Source organism: Centroberyx gerrardi, chromosome 5 (assembly GCF_048128805.1).
Source record: "Centroberyx gerrardi isolate f3 chromosome 5, fCenGer3.hap1.cur.20231027, whole genome shotgun sequence".
In the NCBI taxonomy this organism is placed as follows: Eukaryota; Metazoa; Chordata; class Actinopteri; order Beryciformes; family Berycidae; genus Centroberyx; species Centroberyx gerrardi.
Window position 1 is genome coordinate 29,555,141 of NC_136001.1, and position 24,228 is coordinate 29,579,368.

At 46.3% G+C, this 24,228-nt stretch overlaps 1 protein-coding gene across 1 annotated transcript; it reads right to left on the minus strand.

Annotated features, from left to right (window-relative positions):
• Positions 1–269: 269 nt before the first annotated feature.
• rybpb (RING1 and YY1 binding protein b) lies at positions 270–16,880 on the minus strand. Its single transcript, XM_071919951.2, has 5 exons — positions 16,750–16,880; positions 16,021–16,146; positions 4,069–4,374; positions 3,881–3,979; positions 270–3,546 (listed from the first exon to the last, which is right to left on the minus strand). Exons 1-5 carry the CDS (start codon positions 16,773–16,775, stop codon positions 3,297–3,299), a joined length of 807 nt encoding a protein of 268 aa, XP_071776052.1. The 5' UTR covers positions 16,776–16,880; the 3' UTR covers positions 270–3,296.
• Between the last annotated feature and the right edge of the window lie 7,348 nt (positions 16,881–24,228).

The following is a 24,228-nucleotide window of genomic DNA, read 5'->3' on the forward strand; positions in this document are numbered from 1 at the left end:
TGGGGGCTGCAGAAATGATTGAAGGCTGTTGTCAATATGGGGGATCCCTCGTCACGTGTCATTGCACCGTGGAGGCTCCCGCTCCTGCAAACACACACTCCCCTGGGACGTCTCAATCAATAGCCTGCAGTCTCACCTCCACACACACAACTACTGCTACCTGGTAAGGAACAGCAACTGTCTGTTAAGATACTGAATAGACGAGTAACATCAATAAATGACACAGAGCACCCAGAAAATAGATAACTTTAACAATTTTATTTGTGAAAAACTACAAGCAAAATTCATAAATAGACATTTCTATTTGAAGCGGAGGAAAATGATCAGGTTAGCCTATAAGCGCAAAGTCGTGCACATGCCAGAAACATGTATTATTTCAACATTATAAGCTAGACAAGGAGCCGTGATCCGCTGAAAATGCTGCATACATTTCCACACCAGGAACATAATGTGACCATTTCACGAGGGGAAACAATGACACATCAGCTATAAGTTAGAAAAAAGAAACAAACTGGATTAAACAAAGAATGGATTATTATACTGTCCCTACATAGTTTTTTTTACCGAGCAATAACTTTAAAAGCATTGTACAAGACATTGTTATAGGAGGAAATGAGTTCGTATAATACACTTAATTGGAAATTCACGGTTAAGGTTATACAGTCAGTAAACAAGCATTCTATATTTGGGTCTCTGACAAACAAAGCTAAAAAATGTAACCATCTTTACACAGTAAATTAAGGTTACTGGTCGCACACAAGAACAGAACTGCTTGCGCGGAAAGGAAACAGGAAACAAACAAAAGACTTCAGCTCCAATGCCATATTCATAGTGTTGGCTTTTGCACCATTTCAAATTCTATATACAAGCAATAATTCATATACTCAGCAAATGGCCATTTGTCAATAATTTAACATAATGAATCCTTTCTGTTGGAGTACTCAGTCAAGTGAATATGGTTGCAGATAAGGCAGGTGAAAACATGGCTTTTTAGGCCCATTTCTAATAGATTGCATTACAAAGCAGGGTAATATTCTCAGTAAAAATTGGACAAAACATTTCCCCCCCCCTCCCCCGCGTTCTGACCCAGCGGTCCCACTTATTTCTATTCACATTGCTTTTCCTCACTTTGAACACTGATTCCATATCTGTATGCAATAAAGTACATAATTACATAATAACCATAGCTAAATAGCAGAAAAAAAGTTATGAACACATACCTCCTGGACGTCAAACATTGCTTACTCACAACACACATATGATTATCATCCCTACGTGTGAAACAGCAAAGCCTTTAGTCGACACCCATCAAATCCTGCCCCTCGCACTAGTGGGACATTACGTTTTTTGGGACAATGTTCACCTCGCCTAACCTGGTTTTAGTTGCTCTGGGAGCGGCTGCGCTGGCGAGCTTAGGGCCTCTGTTAGGGGAGCTACATGTGCTGCGGCAGTCCAGCAGAGCGAAGGCCGAGGGCTTCCTCTAAAAGCTGGCGAGACCCAGCAGACCCACAGCTCCAACCCACATGCGGTCTGTTTGTCATCGCCTGCACGAATGAGGCACGATTCACCACCGAGTGCTAAGTTGGTAGTGCTCTTCAGCTCGGCTCACAGTATGCCGCTCTCTGCTCTGATTTAGCCGTGCACAGAGACGAGTGGACAATAAGAACACCATTTAAATGGATTATATTAGTCTTTATTTAAACTGTTATTTCATCTCACACATTTGATAATTGCATTTCAAATTGTTATTCATCTGTCTATGTATCATGTCATTATGAAATTCCTTTGGTCCTTCAATAAATAAAACTAAGATATCATATACACATTTATTCTTTATACAATTTCATACAGTTAAAAGGAAATTATGTTGGTCTAGTATCAGCTAAGGTGAAAGTGAATTAAAACCCTTAAATAAGCCTTGCTGTTCTGAAAATTCAAAGAGCAATTATGTTCTATCAACTACTGCAGTATTTTTTTGCCTTCAATGACATATTGGAGTCTTAAATTAATCAATAAAAATAACAAGTCAATTGAATTGTCGATCTTCATAAATTGTTCAGGTCTTTGCAATTAAGTGTCTGGGAAATCAGGTTGAGTGAATGAAAATTCACTGACAATGTAATTCAAAGTTGTCTTCAGGACCACAATAAAAGAAACAAAAATCCATTCACAACAGCTTGATAGCGACAGGTAGGGAAGAGGTCTATTTTACAGTTCGATATGGTTTTACCAAGTGGAACTGCACGGAACCATCCTTCAGTCACAACAGAAAAAACCCTGGCTCAAGAGCTGAGGAGACAACTCTTCCTTCAGCCAGCGAACTCAATATTGAAGTACGGAATGCAGAAAATATCAACAGCTTTTAGTGTTTTACACAACAGCCTACACTATACAGTTAAGGACATTAGATACTGTATAAGAGATCTGCTATAGCATACTAAATCATAGACAATCTAGTTGAAAAGGTTAGGTATCTGAACTTCAGGTGACCTTCTGATGCACGTTGACCTGTACATATCAATAAGATGGACCTGATGAAGGTCCCAACAGTGTTCAGAGTGAGACAGTGTTGTAGAGAAAAGTGAATGAGAATTTCTGAGTCATCAGCACTTTGTCACATTGAGTGAATGAGCAATCCCAGATCTGAAAAACCGCTTCACAGTGTATCTAGCACCAGTGTGTGTGTGTGTCTGTGCGTGCATATGTGTGTATGTGTGTGTGGCTTGAGAGTCTTGTCCTATCATTTCAAACTGTAAAAACACTGAAGGAACGATCGATCGGCAGAGCTACACAGCAAAGCTTCAACAAAAAAAAAAAAAAAAAAAAGGAGAATATCAAAGTATACAGGTGCAACAGGTAATAAATAAGGGTAATAATGGTTTAAAGTTATTAAAATGATGGTGGTTATTGTGCACAGCGGAGAATTCTTTACAAAAACAAAAAAAAATGTCGACTTGGCCTCACATCCACGTACAAATATAAAACAATACATACAAGTGTCTGGATGCTACCGCAGGGGGGGCGGGGGAGGGGCATTATTCCTTGTAACCCCACTCTCCTCGCCTGTACCATGGGTGTAACCACGAGGAAGTTCCCCAAGCAGGGCATTCATCTCCCCGACAGGCGCACCGTGCTGTTCCTCTCAGCCAGCCAGCTCCTCTCAGCATCCAGGGGTGGTTATGGAATGGGAGGCAGGGCAGCAATAGGAAAGGTGAAATCTCTCCCCATATGGGATCCATAGTGTCCAGAAACGTGGGGAAAGGGGAGTGGAGGAGGGTGGAGACGGGCGGAGGGCCTCAGAACGACTCGTCGTGCCCCACAGAGAGATCCCCTTTAGGGGTGGAGGCGCGCGATGACCCCTTGTCCATGCTCTCGGAGCCGGAGCTCTGGTGCTGCTGTTCGGAGCCTGCGCTGGACGTGATGGTGGACGAGGACGTGGAGGAGGAGCGGGTCTTCTCCTTAAAGTCCGTTATGATCACCGTCACGTTCCCTACGGTGATAGCCAGCTGCTGGGCGGTGCTCCGGTCAATGTTCTTCAGTTTGGGCCTGAGGGGGGTAGACATAGAAAAAAAAAACATTAAAAGCTAGAAATGGCAGCCACAATATCTGCGTCTCAGCAACAACAAGGAGGAGGTTGCCAGCATTGTGGGGGCGGCTACACTAAATTGCTCATTTCAGCGGGTGATGCATGAACAGTCAGAGCAAGTGGGTATAAAGTGAGAGTGGGTGTTTAGTGTAAAAGATCATTGGTGAATCATTTGAGGTTTCGCACTAGCATTGAAGTGCAATGTCTTTCTCTAAAAAGAAGTGTTGTATAGTCATAAACGTGAAGCCATGTGTTCTGCCAAAGAGACAAAGGGCAGGAGAGGTCGCTACGCACCTGGAAATGTGAGAGGTCTTGTTGGTCTTGGTTGCCGACTTTCCAGACTGTATGCTGTGTTTGTCGCTGGGTGGGCTCTGATGGTTGTCTGACTTGGGTCTGGAGGAAAACAGATGTATACCAGTGAGCATCACATTGACACAGGGGGCTTCCAGAGATACTAGTGGAGCATCTACTTGTACACTGACCTGGTCTTTTTGCTGCTGGGCTTCTTGGTGATGGCCGGGCTGATGTCCTTCTCTCTGTCGGGTTTGTCTTTGATCGGCTGCTCCTTGTCGCTCTTGTCCTTCTCAGGGGTCTCTCCCTCTGGCCTCACTCTCTCTGGACGCTCACCTTCAGGGCGTCCCTCTCCGTCAGCACGCTCTCCGTCCCCGTTTGGGGGCTCCTTGTCTGAGCGCTCGCTCCTCTCCCTCCGCTCCTTCTTGGGCGGGGGAGGCATTGGGTACTGCTGAGCCACCTGCTGGGCCACCAGCTGGGAGTTGATCCTGGGTTTCCTGTGGAGGAGATCCAAGGCACAAACAGGGATTAGCCTGGTAGTGGAGCTCTGGCCATGCACCAACACTGTAACACTATGGATGACAAAGAGAGGTGACTGAACCTAGAGGGCAGGGAGTGAAAGGGGCTGATGCTCCCAGCTGCTGCGGAGGCAGGTTTAAGCGACCGTTTCCTGGTGGAGCGGCTCTGTTTTGAAGGGTAATCTCATTAGCTCACGGCTGTAATAAAATGAATGCAGGGGATCACAAGGTGGGACATTTGCAGCACGTCACTTAGGCCCTCTAATCTGATTACTGCAGGGTTGGCCCCATTTGTCACAGGCTGGGACTCAGTGGGACGCGCTGTAGCCGGCCCGCTCACTGAGCAGCTAGCTCACCAACCACCACAGATCAACTCTGTCGCCTCTCTGACTCACTGGAGTACACACACACACAAACCATATTCTTTTTGAGCTCCGTCATTCTTGTTCAGCAGGCAAATAACGAGGTGTCTGACGAAAACAACCAAATGTCTGAGGATGAACAACAAGAGGTGCAACCTTCACAGAGACACACCTGCTTCCCTAGAAGGTTATATTGGACAGTTCACATAAAGATATGCTTCCTTTGTGAAAACATCTTTTCTATTCTCTACTGTACTGTATGTCCACTGAACGACTATACTCTTAAAGACACATGCATGTAGTAAGACCAGCTCTGTCAGCTGTGAAGATGAAGAGGGCCTGAAGTTGTGAGGATAAATGCTAACCCGTGGTCTGGCTGCCTGAGCCAGCACACACACCTGCAGCATAATGGACACCAGCTGGCAGCATCTGGGGGAAGCAGAGGACCTCGGGGGAGAGGGAAGGATGACCGCAGCCTGGCAGAGACTCAGGCCCGGCCAAGACCAGACTGCAGCCAGCAACATGGATAATCACAGGCCAGCACTGGGCAAGCATGGCGAGGAATAAACCACAAGCACGCTCTTACACACAAACACGCACTTGAAAAGCTTAGCGCACAAACAAACTGCCTGGCATGGCTCACTGGCTACTCAGGAGGCCCTTCAACAGGAATACAACCAGCTATGCTAGCTGTATACACCCCCCTCTCAAAAACCCAATTCTAGTCTTGGCAGGAGGAGTTTTTGTTATATTCTAGCAGTGGAGAGGAGGGCCATGGTCCTCAGGACTGTTTCTACAAGTCTGTGGTCAAGCAAGGAGTCTTGAGAGTTGCAGAAACTTTCTGTCTTTCTGTCCGTCTGTCTCCGAGCATCAAGCTGGGCAGATAAACAAGCATTACTGCTGGAGAGTGAAGCTCTTGCCATGAATTCAAATGTTCTTGGCTTTACCATGGGAATGGGTTATAGTGAAAAAGGGCTAAGAGCAAATACATAGCTACAAGGAGCTCCTCTTGCTGATAGGACCTCTGTAGTGTCAGACTGGTGCTGCTGATGTCAGCGGCTTGCTGTGGACAGTGGTTTCCAGACAGCTGCTAAGGCGGTTAACCTCAGTGTTTCAATGTAACACTACGTCACATTGCCAGTCCAGCAACTCTCCTTCTCCTCTCTCATCCCCACACTTGTTTCAGTCTTCCCACACCACTCTCTCCATCTTCTTTTACTAGCCTAACACTTTTAAATTCCAACATTTTGTCCTTCTTCCCCCTATTTCTCAGTCCAATTCTTTCACCACTTATCTCTCTACTGCTCCATCAAGCTCATTTGCTCTCCGCTTGCTGCAGCCTATTAGAGAAGGAGCCCAATGCTTCTCCCCGAGGGGGGGAGCAGCCGATCACAAGGCAATCAATCGGCTCATAATAGGGCATCATGTTGTAACGCTCACACCACACTCCAATCAATACGCCAGCTGTGGCGAATGCTGATGAGCCCTGGGCTGTTGATCCACCAGCATTAGCTGCCATGGTTCTCTGGAGGCTACGGCTCGTGCTACCTGCTGTCCTCGTGCCAGACACACTCCTGGGGACTTCAGTGAGCTGGGAATTACCTTAGGCCAATGGCTGGAGGAAGTTACATGTGACAAGGAAAATAAGTCTTGGGGAGGCAACTTGTGCCACATGAAAACAGCAGTGAGCAAAGGCCGTTAGGCTACCATAAAAGAGACGATAAATTTTAAAGGTACAATGGTAACATGCGCTTGCCCACATACACACCCATGCAAAAAAAACATTTGTCTCTCTAACCCACGGCCATGAATATTTGCACTTATCCATCACACGATTTGGCAGTGGCAGGCAGCAAAACGCTCGTAAACAGGCTGTGAGCGCGGATGGCATCCAACAGGACCAGAAATCATTCTGTTTGGCAGGGTGAGCTGTTAGCGGAGCGGTGGAGGTGGAGAGTGAGTGTGATTGATTGATTGATAAGCTCCACGCCTCCTCTGCCTGTCGCCGAGCCGAGGCCCTGGCCAGAGCCTGAGATTTGTGTCAGCAGCAGCAGTGGCGGCAGAAGCAGCCCCGGTAGTTAAGCTGTGATTCAGTGCCAGCTGTAAGTCAGCCATGAGTTGCTGCTGGCATGATAGTGCCGCCGCTCTCTTTGGCCCATTATTTATTTACTGACCACACGTCACGGCTTCACACAACACCGCTCTGTGGCCCATTAACATGGCTGGAGATTCTGCATGCCACCTTGATACGCGCGTGCGTGTGTGTGTTCCCTCCATTTATAAACTGTGGCCATAAACTGCTAGAAATTGTCCCCCACTGCTAAAACTAAACAAATTGATAAATTGGCTAAATAAATGATGAAAGAAAATTCATCTGGCCTCATTGTTTCGCACAGAATCTACCAATTACAGTATTGTTAGTGGTACAATTGGCCCATATTATGTTGTACGCATCCAAATAGGAACCATTTATATACCACAACAGGTACTGGAACTAACACTGGGAACAGGACCAGGAGTGAACCCCAGGGTCCCATCACAGAAATTGCTCCCACCTCCCACTGCTGCCAATAAATTCCAGGGGAATCGGCGTGTGTGTGTGTGTGTGAGTAAGTGTAAAGCCTGCTGTTGAACCACTCCCCACTGTGAGGGCTAACAGCATATTACCTCCCCTTCACACTACAATAGACCATGATTGACAGCACCTCCTCTGCCCGCCCCTTAAATTCCACAGTCTGGGGGGGTTGTGGAGACTCCCTCCACGGGACGCCCCAAAATAACTATCATCACGCTTAAATGCTCCTAATTTAGACAGACTGACACCCATAGTTACACTCATCCACCCACCCTGAACCATCCCTGAGACAGTGACACCTCAACTCTGCTGGAACTCTTGCTGGCCAGGAGTAGCCGATACCGCTAGCCAAGAGCAAAAGCTGAGCCCGCTGTTTTAGAGGGATCTCTTTCTAGAAAACGAGACAATGAGACCGAGCACTTCATGGAGAGAGAGAGAGAGTAATGAAGAGAGAGTGAGTGAGCGATGGAGAGTGTGATAGAGAGAGAGGCGCAGGAAAGCCCTCATTAACACGGCTCTTTTATTTGAAGTGCTGTGTGGAGGACAAGCAATTATTTCCTGCCAGGCTGAGTGAATGCAGTGGCAGACAGCTGAGCTAGCGAGCGAGAGTGAGTGAGAGAGAGCGAGCGAGAGACAGAGGAGACCAACAGACAAGAGGTTCCTTCAACCATGGGCAGCCTACTGAAGAGCTGAGACTATTTAACATCACCCACTCACTCACTCAGACTTTGTAAATAACCGCGCCTGCACACTGAAAACGTGGGCTCCTTGTTCTCAATGACGTACTAAAAACATCAGAAACATGAATCCTCTGTTCTCCTTTATTCAGTAATGACCTGGTTTTCCCACATAGGACTATGAGACCATCACAGCCCCAGCCTGGAGCGCTTCTCTTAGATCCAACATACGAGGATGCCACAGGGCTTCGGTTTGATCACAGCACCTTCCTACGCCATGCTGGTGTCGACGTAACCATCTATACGCACTCGTCCGTGTCAACATTTGCAGCGCGCCTTGATCATTATGCAGAAACAAGCAGTACCCCCCCCCCCCCTCCCTCCCAGTATGGAGGGTGATGGAGCAGAGCTGAGAGCTGCCTGCCTGTGCCGCCTGTCTGGAATATGTTAACCAGTGCAACTCGCGTTCCCCATGAGCAAATTCTGGATCGGCCTAGTATACGGTGACTGGAGCAGTGTTGTCACCTCTAGCCATCCATGGGTAAAATAGTCGGGGTGAGCAGGGGTGGTTTGGAGCTTGAGGAAAGCACCTGAAGAGCAGCCTGGGGCTACAGCGCTGCTCAATTCATTCCCACTGCCCACCAGAGGCATTAAACATTCATCCCTTCATTCATCCCTTCCAGACAGGATTTTGTGGACTTAGCGTTACCCTCACCCCCTCCACCCCGCCGAGGGAACTGCCCCTGTGGGGGACTGTGGAACCCCCACGCCCTTCCCATCCAATGCCTCTGGGTGCTCAGTATGCACAGCGGGCACCCAGCAGAAACCGTCCACATCCCACGCCATTCCCTCAAACAGCAAAAGAGCACGACAGTTAAGCGTGACATTTAGTTCCCACGGTGACGTGTTGAGATGAATTACTGAGACCAGCTGACAGAGCAGAGGAATTTAGGGAAATCTCACATTGGAACAAAGAGATCTCTCAAAGATCTCTCAACTTTTCTGCAAGAACTGTAATTGCTACGTACCACGCTGACTGCTGGGAGTCTGTTTCTCCGCTTCTCCTGACAGGCTAAGGGCTGGTTCACATGGCGCGTCTTTTGCGCGTGGCAGACGCGCAAACGCGATACCGATGCGGTCATGATGCGCACGCATTTCGACGCGCCCTTTTTTTCGACCGCGACCATGGCGCAGTGAGATAAAAACATCTCAACTTTTTGGAACACCGCAAGCGCACCGCATGTCACAGCCTGAAAGCGAAAGAGAGAGGGATATATTCATGGCGAAATCTTTCTGCTCCACATGTAGATCAAGAAGTAAAGCTACTACGACAGTTTTACTGTGATGGTAATCCATTATTTCAGATAAATACTAACAAACATGAAGTTGTTGTCTTTGGTTGCTTGGCAACGCCAAGCGCACCCGTAGCGCAACCATCCAAGCGCACTTGATAAACGTTCTGTGTTCACTGTCCACTCAGCGCCTCACGTTTTCCAAGCGTTTTAGAGCGCTGCCTGTGCATCGGCCCTAAAGGTGTCTGCTTGTGTTTGAGTTTGTGTGTGAGACAGACAGACAGACAAAAAAAATTAGAGGGAAAACAGGTCTATGCCTGTGAGCAAATAGTGGAGACACAGACAGAAAAATTAAGAGGAACGTGCACGAGTGTGCCTGCTTGTGCGTGAAAGAGACTGAATCTTCACACTGACAAGCCTTCCCCTTTTGTGACTGACCTTTCAGGCTACAAACTGCCAGGCATCGCAGAGATTGACAGCCAGCCATTGCGAAGGCACTAAGCATGTATGAGCTCCTTCCATCTGCAGCACTGTGTCACATCGCTCTGTATCACTCAACACTTTTTCCCCCCAGTCTCTCCTCTCTATTACCACTCCATCATTCTCTCTTTGTCTCTTCCCTGCTCGCTTCACTTTCTCCCTGTGCATTACCCACCTCCCATTGGCTTTAAGTAGCTCTCATCTTCACCTCTCATCCCCTCTCTCCCGCTGCTTTGCCTCTGGTGTGCGTGAGTTATCTGTCTGGTGGACCCGGTCACCCCGTCTTGCTGCTGTCCTGGTTTTTGCTCACTCGCTCTCGTGTAAACAGCCTGGTTCAAATTAGCTCAACAAGTCATCAAGCAGCACTGCCAAAGGGGACGTTGCGCCTTCACAGTAGCCTTTCATGAAGACTACACAAGGGGAACAACATCAAATAAACAAACAAAAACAACAACTGAGGAAACCTGACACTGCAAGGTCAAACTCCTCTGTTGACTACTGTAGCCATGATTCAAATCTGTCAAACTGATTTGCTTTTTCCTGGGCTATGGTTTCTCAATACACTTAGACTAACCATGCCTAACTAGAGCTGTGAAACTAGAAAGACGATCAAGAGGATCAAAATCTTTCACACTACAACTTTACCACGAAAAAATGGTCAATTCCAGTTTCTCTCTTGGTCCCAAATGTAGTGAATGGCACATGTCAAACGGCACTGTTCCTACCCATGCATCGATGATGGTACTGGTAGACGGAGAGGAGGCTGTCCGGCCTGGCTCTCTCCTTCCCTGGGTAATGATGTGCTCCGTTCTGCCTTGGCCCCTGGAGACTCTCGGCTGAGTGAACACATCCCCCTTGCAGCTATCCATACCCCCCCCCCCATCCCTCAACACACACACACACACACACAAAAATGTCCAGACGCTACACTCTCCTCTGTCCCTTCGCTGCACTGTCTCTCTCCTTGTCCTCTCTTGCCCTCTCCCTTACTTTCAGCTAGCTGTGACTCCACACTTAACAACTCATTCACTCCCTCCCTCTCTCGGTGTCCTCTTCTGCCCTATTCTGTATCTTTCTGAGAGCGCTTGCTCTCTGTCACACTCGCCTCGTCTTTTCCTGAGTGGGAGGAGCCCCAATTCAGCAGTTCTCTCAACATTTCTCTCTGTTTTGTCAGATTGCCAAATTGGCTATTGTATTTAATCACTCACACTCTGCCAAATCCCATGAAGTAATTAAGAACTTTTAAATCCGCCAATTAACACATAAAGATTAGGGCTACCCGCTCGTGCTCGGGGTTTTAGTGCAGATGCCGATAATGCTGGATAAGCAAAAGCAGTTTCCTCTGAGTGGGGGCTGCTCTGGGGGGGAGCGGTGGGCGAGGAAGTGCAGATACAAATGGAGTGCCAGCATGTCCCTCTTATGTAATTCCATTATCCGAGACAATTTGCCTTAATGTGACAGTGGTAGAATCCACGGATTATAATGACTCTATTCCATCATTCCAACAGACAGAAAGGCGCACACACTGAGACACACAAACAAAGACATACACTGCAATCATTTTCCAATAATTGTGCAGCCTCAACACTTAGACACACACGCACATTATGGATGCACTTTTACTTTTCAGGGGCCCACTGCAAAGCCATGGCATACAACCACTATTCAAGCAAAACTGATCGTTAATACTGACCAACCGTTCCCTTACAAGCCAAAACACTGACACTTTACATGTATACGATACAGTTCCCCTACATAATGGGAATCTCTGAATTTATGGATTTCCTATTCGGGCTTATTATAAAGCCATAGCCTAAATGCGTAACACATTTGCTTCAGTATGCCAGATCTGTAAATATTTATAGAGTTATGGACATATTATAGCCACAGCCTATACTTATCTTATGTAGGCTTACCACAGTGATCAGAATGACACCATCCGGCTCTAGAAAAAGCCTTCTGGTCAATTTTCTCCATTCAAGATAGGGCTGCACGATATTGGAAAAAACTGACATTGCAATATTTTTTTTTTCCTGCGATATATATATTGCGATATGAAAAAATACAGGAATTTTCACCAAATGACTTGAATAGCTCTATCAAGCCTTGCCCCTTTAAGAAGGTGGCCTTGTGGGTAACCTGCGCGGGTGACGTAGTAGGAAGTAAGTGTGTTTTTAGCCGCAGCCAGAGTGAGTTGCAGGATGCAACTGAGTGAGTAAAGTTACCATTGTTAGTGGGAAAAGAGCTTAGAACGTCACCGAGAGGCCGTGCATTAGGTTCGCTGCTGTACCGAAACAAAGTGCCAGTTCTCCACTGCAGAGTTGGTCCGGACTCTTAGTAAAAAGCTTGTTACCAGCTACGAGCCAGGCTAAATTGAAATAGGCTAGCACAACACCAGAGGCTTCCCAACTACGGTTCGGAGCCACGAAAGCTGGAAAGGTAACATACGCTACTCTTATAACAAACCCTTAAATCGGAGTAAGTTATGTTATATCAGACAGACTTCTCTTGTAGATTAGTCATGGAAAATGAGAACCGTGCGAGTTTTCCTTTTGCCTTACTTGACATCGCACGTCCTGCGATGTGACTATTGCGCATGCGCACATCGCAATGACGATGCTGAAACGATATATCGTGCAGCCCTAATTCAAGACATTTAAAATCATTCTATGTGTGAAAAGGGCAGAAAAAAAAGTTGTTTTGCTTTGATTTCTGACCTGTTGCATGGGTCTTGGTATCAAATTTCGTTAGTTGATGAATTGCCTGATAACATTTTTAAGCTTGGTATTGGCCTGATATTTGATACCAATATCAATAAATTCCCATATTTTACACTGCTGCATGTCAATTGTAATATCAGTTCCATTTCTGCAGTCTGAGGTTAAGATAAATTAGGTAGTTGGTTTATTTAATCTAGTCATAACATAACATTTTGCTAACTTGAGTGACAGACAACACCTATTTGCTCTGTTTTATATAAAGAGTATGTGGAAACTACTGGGAATGGTAGACAACAGTTCACAAGAACACAGATAACAGCACAGCAGTCAAAGACTGAGGTACCTCAAGACTTCCTGTGATCCCAACCATCAATCAACTTTAGAGGGCTACTAATGGTTTCTCCCTGGGCCCCGGGGCTGCCAGAGGTGCATACCAAACACCACCACACCGCAAACTGATGTACAGCAACACGGTGTCACATTCACACAGCGATCAGGTTCAGGTGCCAGAAACATTTGAATATGATAGCGTGCACCTCACAGGGGGTGCTAATGCAAACTCTTCTCCAATTACTCAAGAATCAGGCACTGAACACAAAGGAGGCTGAACATTTGGGCTACTTGGACTTGTAGATTAGCAGAGAGGTCAGGTGCAAAACCCATAGAGCTTTCTTGTTTAAGAGTCAGAGTGGCAGAGGCTAGATTTAGCCTACTTGGGTATCGTGTTACATCACCGAGCTGGATTGGGTCAACAGGTTCGTTAGGCTGCGCTCGGCTGGGGAGAGTGGGGCCTCTCCCTGCATGCTGATGCCGTGGCCAGCATTTTGCTCTCGTTAACACACATTCTTGCCCCTGTTAGCACAAATCAGAGCTGCATGACCCAGAGTTACCTACCTTACCTACCGCTGCTAGTGCATAAGGTGCGAATGAAGTCTTACTGGGGTTTAAGCCTCTATCTGTCCAGACCATCACCACTCATGTAGAACCATGTGACTTGGGACCCCTGTATACTTCTCCATCAGCACCTGTAGAAACAACTGCTGCCTGAGTACTGAGCTCAAGGGTATAGAAATATTCATTTGAAAATGAATTTTTATGTAGGACAATTGGGTAAAACCTACAGAAGACTAAATATGCATTCATACCTCTAGCAACCACATCGTTGTGCTACTGTTTGACCTAGCTGACTTAGCTGTAGCACCAACAGTGTTTCAGCAATAGGTGGACATCTGCATGACTGGCTGTGATGCTGCCTAAAGCTGCATCCAACTTTTCCTTGCAGCTAAACAGGGATAGAGGTGACCACAGTCTGACTTGTCTCAGGTCACAGAAAAATAATCTACATTTGGCAACTGGTTTCTCAAGTTGCTTGTGGTGTGAACATGCGGAAGGAGCTATCTTTATATCCATAATCTATCATTTAGCTCATTGTATACAACTACAATTCCAAAAGTCATTCCTACACATAACAAGCCATTTCAAGCATTGACAGAACCATGTGACACTGACTGGAAGCTAGCTTCCTTACAGCCTTTGCTGTGTATGCCAAAGCATATACACTAACAAGATACAGAAATCAATACTTAAGCTCACCTACCTTAAAACAAGCACAAGTCAAGTCAAGTCAAGTTTATTTATTTATATAGCCCTTTATCACAAGCATATCTCAGAGGGCTTTACAGAGAATGTGTCTAGCTAGGTCTAACTAAACACAATCAGCGGTAAACAAAAACACAAAACAACTACAACAATATGATTCAAACTACAAAAAGAAAATAATTGTTTTGACTCCTACCACCAGTGAGGTATTCCAGTAATTAGTGAATACATGTGTTATCACTCACAAAGGCCCACTCAAGCTACAGCCTCAGATAAAAGGAGCAAGACAAACAATCACACACTCTCCTAAGTGTGGATCATTTGGCTGACAACATGTTGCTCTGTCCCATGCTCTGCTGGAATACATCAAACAGGGGAGAAAAGATGGCTAATTAGTACCCATTAGAATAAGAGGCAGCCATACAATGGTAAACAATTGAATCAATCAAAGGTTAACTATTCAGATCAAATGGAGATGTGTGACAACCACTCCAGTGATGTGCTCCCATTTACCAAACAGAGGCAGCTGGGCTGTTGCCAAAGCACAGTGGTAGGAGGACTACGACATGCTTCTCTCCGCTTCCTGCTTCGCGCAGCGTGCTTAGCCTGCATCATCAGCTATGGGCTTAAACTACACGCTGCTAGGAAAAGATCATAGGGGGAGGGGAACCAGATAAATAAGACTGAGCCCAATCTTTTGGATTCTCAGTAAACCGACGTCAGTGTGTTTTCCCTGTTTGTGGTGCGCAAGGGGTGTCAGCCGAGCCACTCATTGTAAAACCACAGCTGGAAAGGTCAGGGGACTTGTCAACAGACTCACAAATGACTCATCTATCTCTCCATCTCATCATGCAACTGATGACATGTGCATGTAAACTCACACTGTGACACAGGCAACTTATCATCAAAAACAATTCCCCAGAACAGGAGGCGGCGGTGGCGGTATACACAAAACCGAAAGGGAATCCCGTCATGATATTAAAAAGCACTACTGCGATTTCATCTCAATTTCCCATAAGACGTAGCCTTCTGCTGACATCACAAAATTTCTGACTTTGGCTCAGAGGACCTGTTAGGGACATATGAGCCTCAAACTACAAATATTGATATGATTCATCTGGAGGAATTTTCTGAAAACAAACATCAGTAAAGCCACATTTAAACAGCTTCCAAACAAAACAATTTCGTGGCAAAACCCCTTAGTTTTGAAAGTGATTAACAGTGCATAAATGTGTGGTTTGATTTATTTAAGGCTAATTTAGACGACATGCTGGTAAACCTCTTGTGAACACTCATGAAATGAACCAGGCTTACCCAAGTGACAAAAGGGAAAAGGTCTAAAGGGCAAAACCAGTTACCCATCTCTAATTCTCATTCAGATTAGGCCCACTATTCTTAATCTCAGAAAAATATTCCTGTCATGGCTGTGGATCCACCTTGTGTACTGTCAGTTTGACTTATCAGACCCTTCAATGACAACCGTTGCAATCCTACAGGTAGGTGAAATGTTCACAGATGCATTCGCATTGTTTCAGTCTATAAAAAGCAGTCCTTTCACTGTAGCGGCTGCTTTGTTGATGCACTGTAGCTGTACAGCCATCATGAAGTATGGTCCCTCTTCCCCACCCCATCCCCCCCTCTGGCTAGTGAGGCAGCCAGCGCACCTAGACGAAACCATAAAAGCACTGTAACGTTAGTCGTATATTCATGATAGACTATGGATAATACAGCCGACAGTGGGAGATGTTAGCGAGATTGTCCATCAACAAGTCCATATTCCCCATTCGTTCAAAGACAAATAGGCTGTCGATCAAAGTTGTCATTCCTATAAATTGCGATGCAATGCTGCTGCAGCCAGCCAGCCAGCCAGGGGAAAAACGAGACGCTCAGACAAGAGAGAGAGAGAGAGAGCTACGTTACCTTGTGGATGTGCCCTTCCTCACATCGCAGATGCTGCATTTGAAAGCCTCGGCAGTGTTCCTGAAGGTGCAGACGCTACAGTCCCAATAGCCGTCATCAGCGGTCGGTTTGGCTTGTCTTTTTGGCCTTACAAATGAGACAAATGTTAAGGTCAAGTTAGTTTTTAAAATCACACTATTTCATAAATTAACAAGAATGAGGGTTGCGATTAACTGAATCCCCCATGTAATCTGCATGCTCCCTGGCATGACACAAAGCATGACCGTGTTGTCATTAATGTTGGGTTCGAGTCCCGGCAAGTAGAGCTCTTTGGTTAAAACCCCACACTGGCGAAGCGGGCGACTGTCCACACCGTCCGATTGTATCGCCAGCTAGGCTAGCAAGCAGGCGAGCATTGCTAAAATTTTCGGTATCGAAGCTTAGCATGTCGGCTAACGAAACGAATATCACGCAATGTCCATTTCGACATTGACCCTCCAACCGGGTTTATCGAGGTAGAAGAGCGTTTCAGGGAATGCCAGGCGTATCCTCTGAAAAATTTCCCTTTGTCTGTTAAGTGACTGGGTTGTAGGGAGCGAGAAGCCGCCATAGTGACTGCACTATTCTAGCTAGCTGTGGCATACCAACTGAAAAAAGGGAGAAACGCTCCCTGTGTGAGGGAAACGCATCCAAATATCGAGCCCAAAACGCCCTAAACAAGTATAAATCGACAGCGGGCGGTTGCGTTACCTGGTAGGGCTCTTTTTGTCGCCCATGGTGAAGAATAATCCTCGGAAATAAGAAGAAAAAGGGGGCTCCTGTAATTGTCAGTGAGTGTTGTAGGATCCAGATAGAGCCGCTGCTGAAGCTGTTGGCAGACAGGCTCCACTCAGCGCTGGCTCGAGGCAAGGCACAGCGACTGACTGCACTCTACCACGTGACCGCCCGACGGCCAATCACAGCGCGGTTCGGTTTAAAAGTCTGGATGGATATTTAGTATTTTAATAACTACTGGAGATTTTTGACAGAACTCATAGAAACACGTATGTATATATACATATACATAGATTGCAGTGGGTCAACAATAATAAGAACTATTATTATAATTATAATAATGCATGTTTATATATAACTTTTCAAAACAGTTACAGGGCGCTTTACAAGAGAGTAAAAAAAAATCCATTCCGGGTCATATGAGGTAAATAATTATAATAATAAATATGTGGAGCAATGGTGGAAGATCGATTTGGATTGTTTGCAAATTGTTCTTTTTTATGAGTTGCCTTGCACAGCAGCATCACAGGCTGCATCCAACTTTGGAAAGAATAAAGGTCATGTCAGGACAACAGTGTGAGGAGAGTTACCACAAGCAGGCAGACAGGCGCATGCAGCAGGGTGGCCTGGTGGTTAGAGAGACTTCTCCTTCAACTGCACGACCTGGGTGTAAGCCCCCCATGTTGGTAAGCATCTGCCCTGCTGAAGTGTCCTTGAGCAAGACACTGAATTGAATCCATACCGGCAACAAGGGTGCTGACCCTTGACCTCCCTGTGGAGAGGGGCAAGAGAAAAGAAAATGTCCCTATGGGGATCAAAAAAAGTGTCACGTCATTGTTATAAGCAAAAAAGCACAGATAGTTCAATGCAGTAGTGGAGTCAAGAATATAATACAGGATAGACTATATTGCCCAACTCTTTATGTTGGCAACTTATCAGCCTAATTACCACTGAAATATGTCTTTGCCCTTATGAAAAAAAAAAGCGAATTTAATCCTAAATTCTAAATTTGAGAGAAATACCGTGCTAAACTATAAACCATATGATATCCTATAAGAATATTACAGTGATACCACGTGGGATAAAAATGTCATAAAGTATGATCCGGTCACTAAAATCTCCCTACTGAGTGCCACAGACACACTGTAAATCCTTAAATGAATATTACAGTGATTTTTCATTGTGTAACTAATAACTGGGAGGTTGCTGCTGAGGTCCTAAGCTCTGATCAAAGTCTGCATTCCAGCTGTGAACTAGCAGCTGGAGGGTGGCTGATATTACTCCCTGATTCTGAACTATGGATGGGAGGTTATGTGTGTGTACCTCGGAGGCATAAGTGGATAGACAGATTTTAATTGCCTTGTATAAATTAGTGTGGGTGGGAAGTAGTTTTCTAACACATAGGATGGTGGAGTAACCGTTTACACACCTTCACTCTGCAGTATTACCACAACAACACCACCTTAATGGTCTCCTTTCTCTGCTCAGTGTGACCAAACCATTTTTCAAAACAATCAAATTGTCCGCAGGGCAGCCCCATCTTGCATTATCCACCCATCCTAATGACCCCAATTAATTTGGACTGCCACAAATTCAAGCACTCAGCAAACATTCATCCACAGTATCAACTCTCTTCTCTGTCTACTGTGAAGCGCCCAGACACAGAGCCATGTAAGTCTATTTTGAGACTTTATGAACAGCCAATGTCCTTGCAGTTGTATAGCCGATCCAAATCATTTGGAGTGTGAATGCTATATATCTCCTGAAAGGACGCAACCTCTGCTGCTGAAATGCGAATGCACACAACACACCAATTTACAGAGTCAAAAACATCACTCATCAGATGATTTAAAACGGACCTCAACGGTATTTCATCTGAAGGGTTCCTATGGGGAGCTTTCTGGAACATCGGGTCAAATGGTCAAGATACAGCCTTACTGGACACATTGCTGTGCTCTGTTTACAGAAAGAAGTAATTTACAGTCTCAGGATAAGGTCGGGATCCTAATGACGACGCAGACGACTTTCGTTTATCCAGCATTTGCAACAGAAACTTTTAATCACCCCTTCGCCCTCCTGGCTGCGAGAGGCTGCGTCATGGAATGTGTTGGAGCAAACACTGCACCTCTCGCGCGCCTCCGCTCTGCCCAGGACAAGGCTCTCTGTGGGGGAGACCAAGCGTGAATCATGTAGGCTCGTTAGCTGCTCTCCACGGCTCCAGGTCCTATTGTGAATCCCTCTTTTTTTTTGTTCAGAGTGAATATCCGTGCCTCCACATAACTCTGCCCTCCGCCCAGTGATTACCTCTGCTCAGCTCATAGCATGCTGCTCTAATTGAGCTTCATCACGGTGGCCTACTGATAACTACAATTCAGTCAAAACAACATTAAGTGCTGCCTCGCTGGCTCTATAATGAGTTCATGGGAAAATTGTGCTTTTTTTTTAACTTGCAAGTTATACTGCGCTCGCATAGAGTCTAGCGAGTGGAGTTCATTTGTATTCATCAGGGGGATGTTGTTATGGTGGAGTCAATGCAGCTATTTTTTTATTCAAGAAGACCATAATATCTGGGCAGATTGGTAAATCCATTGATACAACAGTGATGAAGAACACATTACGAGAGAGGCACAAACAGTGAATGAGAATAGCTTCAAGTGTAGAGAAGTAGACTTGTGGACCAGACTCCTCTCCCTCAACAACTACTGTCAATGAACCCTTGAGCAAGGCACTGAAAGTACTTGTAGACTTGAAACAGTTTGCCTCCATTTATCGTCTATGAGAAGCGAGTAAGCGAGTGCGCACGGCATGATGGGATAAGTGATGAAATGAACCAGACCTGCGGCGCCTGAAAGTCGCTCTGGATAAGCGTGTCAGGTAAATTAAAAACCCATTCCTCGATAAATAAAGGTTAAAAAGTAGAGAAGGAACACTACTGTGAGCAACTGTAAAATAAAGTGTTAAAGGTAAGGATTCCCCAATGCTGCCACTGGTATGGAATTTTAGGCCAAAAGGGAATTGGTACTTAAGAATTTCCCCAGTACTAAAATCCAATACAAAGAAACACATGTAACACGTCAGAAATTAAAGCCAAGCGACTTCATTTTCTGCCTTTTTTTTTGCGTGAAAGAATGTATGATCTCTCTAATCGAGACAAATTGATTAGCCAATATCTCTTTCATTTTTGTCCAGTGACTATAAATTTACATTGGACAGTTAAAGCAATGGATTGGATTGGTAATCTGATTCTCAAAGTTTAGTACACTGCATTGATACAGGCTGTGTAAACATGCGATTGGTGCAGATAAAGATGATAAGCCTCTGCTCTACCCACAATGACTCTCACCACCGGCCAGAGAAAACAAAAGAGAATTTCCAAAATGACAATAAAAAATCATGAAGAGCTTTCACATCGGTATGTTGCGATTCGATTTTGCTGGGAATTAAATTTGTTCAACAGCTCGTACAATAGGTGTCCTCTTGTTTCAAGCGTGTCAGTTTGGATTGAGCATCAGACATTTGAGTCAGACCTCACAACTCCTCAGCGATTCCACCAGAAGAGCCCACTGTGTAATTTCCATGTGCCTCATGCTTTGAATCATTTATGTGGGTATACAGCGCACAAAGGATGCCGTACCCACATAAACGCCGGGTGAATGAAACCACCCAGAAAAGGAAGGAGGAAATCAATTCCACAATGTCTCCTCTGCCTGGTAAGCCATTTCTCTCTGTTTACTTGTTCCTCGAAAACATTCATTTCGGAGAGGAACTGAGGTGTGGAGATAAGATGGAGAGAGAGAGAGAGCAGGGCAGCAGTGGGAGAATTGGCTGCTAAAAAGGCAGTGGGATAGCAGATGAGTACATATCCTCGCTCTGGCACTGACACATACACACCGAGGAGGAAAGTGACTTATGATTAATCACTGCCTCTCACAAACTTCCCCAGTGACGCTCCCGGATCGATAAACCTCTCACGCCGGAGGGGGGCGGAGAGGACATTAAGCTTAAAAAAAAATGCAATTTGAACTGATTTAAAGCCCTGCGTTCCTGCTTCTGAAGCCCGCTCTTTAATGGACACTCGCCGCAAATGAGTCCATGTCTCACGACGCCGGCTAATTGCGCAGTTTTTCTTCCTCGTGAAGATGTCCTCTTTTGTTATCTGGAGGACGAGCCATGTTCCGCTGCGTATCCGCGATTAGACCTACTTGACCTTTCACCTGCTGATTATGCCCCTTGCGAGTCTGCCTCATGTATTGTTTTGTCTCTCTGTGTGTCACCGCATTCATTCAAATTAAAGGAGTAGCCTTGACTTTTTTGTGTGTGTGTGTGTGTGTGTGTGTGTGTGGATTTATTGCCTCTACCAACGCTGCAGCACTTGTCTTATAGGAGACAAGTGCTGCCGTCTGGTTTCAAAGAGCACCCGTTTGATATTGAACAAATTTACTCTTCAAACAGAGGCACCGCGGCACTCCTACGGCTCTCTCTCGGCACTCTTCGCCGTTCTGTTTGCTTTTCGACAAAAGCTTTCATGGATTTCCAATAGGCGGACAGTAGAGGAACCTCTTGAACAACTTATGGACGAGTAAAGTGAACGTGCGTCGAGTGTATTACTGCTAAAGAGACGCTTCTCCTTCCGAGGCGAAGCGGGAAGCTCTCCGTTTTTTTTTTGCGCCGAGCCAGACTCCCGCTCCGAAAAAACCAAAGCGGGATTTTGATGTGACGGCACATGATGATAGATGATGTGGAATAAGCTGATGATAGATTGCTTTACAAAATTAATTTCCAATCCCCCCGCGGATTCACTCACTTAAACACCCTCTCTCTCTCTCTCTCTCTCTCTCTGTCTCTCATACATACTCATGCACACACTCTCTGTGTCTCTCTCCCTATCTCCCTCTCTCTCTCGCTCATACATACCCATGCACACACTCTTTCTGTCTTTCTCTCATACATAGTCATGCACACACATTCTTTCTCTCTCTATTTCGGTTTGTCTCTATCTCTCTTTCTCACACACGCACACACTTCTTCATTTCCATCTCCGCGGCTGGGCTGAATGCTGAATGGCTCTCGTCTGTGTCTGGGCGTGTGTGCGTGCATGCGTGTGTGTGTGTGTGTGTGTGTGTGTGTTGGTGCTGATTGTCCGGTGGTCAAGCCCCCGCGGAGTTGAGGGTTGTGTGTGGGATGTGTGGAAGTGTCCAGGGGGGGATTGGAAAAGGGGGAGGGTGGCTGAGGACACTGTTTCCTTCAGCGGTGGAATGTCTTCATGCGTGTTCCTGTTTGGAGAGGCTGCTCACGGCTCCCAGAAGTTGGCAGGAAACCACATGCTGCTTACACTGGGCCGATAAGGAGGAGGCGGAGGAGGAGGAGGAGGAGAGAGGAGGAGGGAAGAAGGAGGAGGAGGAGGAGGGAGGAAGGAGGAGGAGGAGAAGGAGGAGGGGGGGGTAGCTTTAGTAAACCTTCAGGAAGGTAGATTATCCCACGAAATGCTGGCAGTGCTTCAGCCTTTGTGCGTGTCTGTGTGTGTGTGTGTGTGTGTGTGCGTTAAGGAGAGAATGAGGGTGTGTGACAAAAAAAAAAAAAAAAAAAAAGCAGCTCCTTCAGCTCACTCAGCAGTGGAGAGTTTCAATGAATCCGGGGCAGACTCCACAAAGGGCTGCAGAACAAAAGGCCTGCAAGCTGAGAATGTGCAGCGCAGAGGCACGGCCCAATCTCACGCTTTGTTAACCCTCCAACATAACAGCCAAGGAAGAATAAGACGATCGCGCCTCACTTGTCCATTACCTGCCCGTCGATTAAAAAAACGTGACAGCGCGACGTTGCGCATTTCCCACTGTGAACTTGTACGCCGAGGCGATATATTGAGATGGAGTTCGTTAACCGTCTCGACGGGACAAGTATGGCGTTCTGCGTTACATTAGTTTATTACATTGGATGCACGCATAATAAACCCAATCTTCATAGCAGTCGTGTTAAAAGTCACGAGGGCTGTCATATGTCACGAATTTCCACTCTGTAACACAATCCCTTCTTCACCGAGCGAGCGAGAAAACATGGCGGCGACTCAAATCAGTCTGCTCTCGGATCGCGCTTTTTCTGAGCGTATCGGGCGCTTTTTACCCGTAACCCCCCGCCGCACAGCCCGAGTCGAAGCGGAGCCCTAAATGTCCAGCCGTAGTCTTACATAGTAATTCCCACAAGTGCACACACAATCCAGTGGATTATAAATCACCGGCTCTTGGGAGAGGTTTCAGCCAACTGTGGCTGGTGTTTATGGCTTTCTGTGACTGAATCCAGCTGTTTGGAGCCGCGCGACGCTTGCGGAGACGCAGTCAATTTGGCAGATCAGCGCATTGACAGATGGGGCGCCATCCATCCAGCAATCAATATGTTTTTATTTTAATCCCTTTCAAATGTTTACTCAAGAGTCGCGATACGGAATGGCTCGCTCCCCTGGCTCCAGCGGCTATTATACTGTATCTCCGCCCTCTCATTACATCTCCTCCCTCCTCATCTTCTCTCTCTCTCTCTCTCTCTCTCTCACTTTCTGGCCATCCGCACAAGAGCAACACTTTCCCCTCTGTCTCTCTCAGTGAGTGCGATGGGATATGCCCCCCCCCCCCCCCCCCCCTCCCCCCTCCAAGTAGGGCAGCCAAATCGAGCAATCAGACAAGACATCCATCACTATCCTGCGGGGTGGAGTAAATGACCTTGATGCAGTCTTCACACTCAATTTCAGATACCCTTGGGCTCCATTATGGGGAGATTTAGGCAGCGAGAGAGCGGCCGGCCTTCACATTTGATTCGTACGATACTGGATGTGATAAGTGCGCGATGCAGCGCAGACAGAGAGTAATAAGGTATAGGTGCTGGGAGGGGGGAGAGAGGGGGTGTGTGTGGGGGGGTAAGACGGAGAGGGTGAGTCAGCAGGTGATGAAAGCAAGGCAGAAAATTAAGATGGAGTAAGAGCGCTGCGGGAGATGGGAAGAGGAGATGGTCGAGAATAGTTGGAAGAGCTCTGCACCAGGTAGAAGGCGGCTGTGGATGGAGCGGGGATAAATTGCTTTTCAAGGACTTTCTAACACCCCCCGCCCCCCCAAAAAAAACAAAAAAAAAACAGAGCTCTACCTGAAAATCAACAGTACTCCAGGTAGAGTCGACACAATATACGGGTAATTTTCAGATAGGAAAAAAAGATCTCACGAGCGATCCATCACAGTAAGCGGCAGTACGACGAATGTAGAAGCCTGGTGCTTTCTCTTTCTCTCTCTCTCCCTCTCTCCCTCTCTCTCTCTCTCCCTCTCTCTCTCTCTCTCTCTCTCTCTGCTAGCCGGTGGAAAAAAAAAAGCATATCTATGCACAGATGAGCGAACACCCCCCCCCCCCCCCATCCCCCCCACACTCTCTTTCCGCTGGCTGGTAAAAAAAAAAAAAAAAAATTGCACAGATGAGTGCTCA

Bases quoted from the DNA above. Each gene is read 5' to 3' on its own strand.
- rybpb (XM_071919951.2), bottom strand. From the start codon at position 16,775: ATGGGCGACAAAAAGAGCCCTACCAG. The intron at 4,375-16,020 runs GTAACGTAGCTC...TCTCCTCCACAG, and splicing joins AGGAAGGGCACATCCACAAG to GAAACCCAGGATCAACTCCC. The intron at 3,980-4,068 runs GTCAGTGTACAA...GTTTTCCTCCAG, and splicing joins CCCAGCAGCAAAAAGACCAG to ACCCAAGTCAGACAACCATC.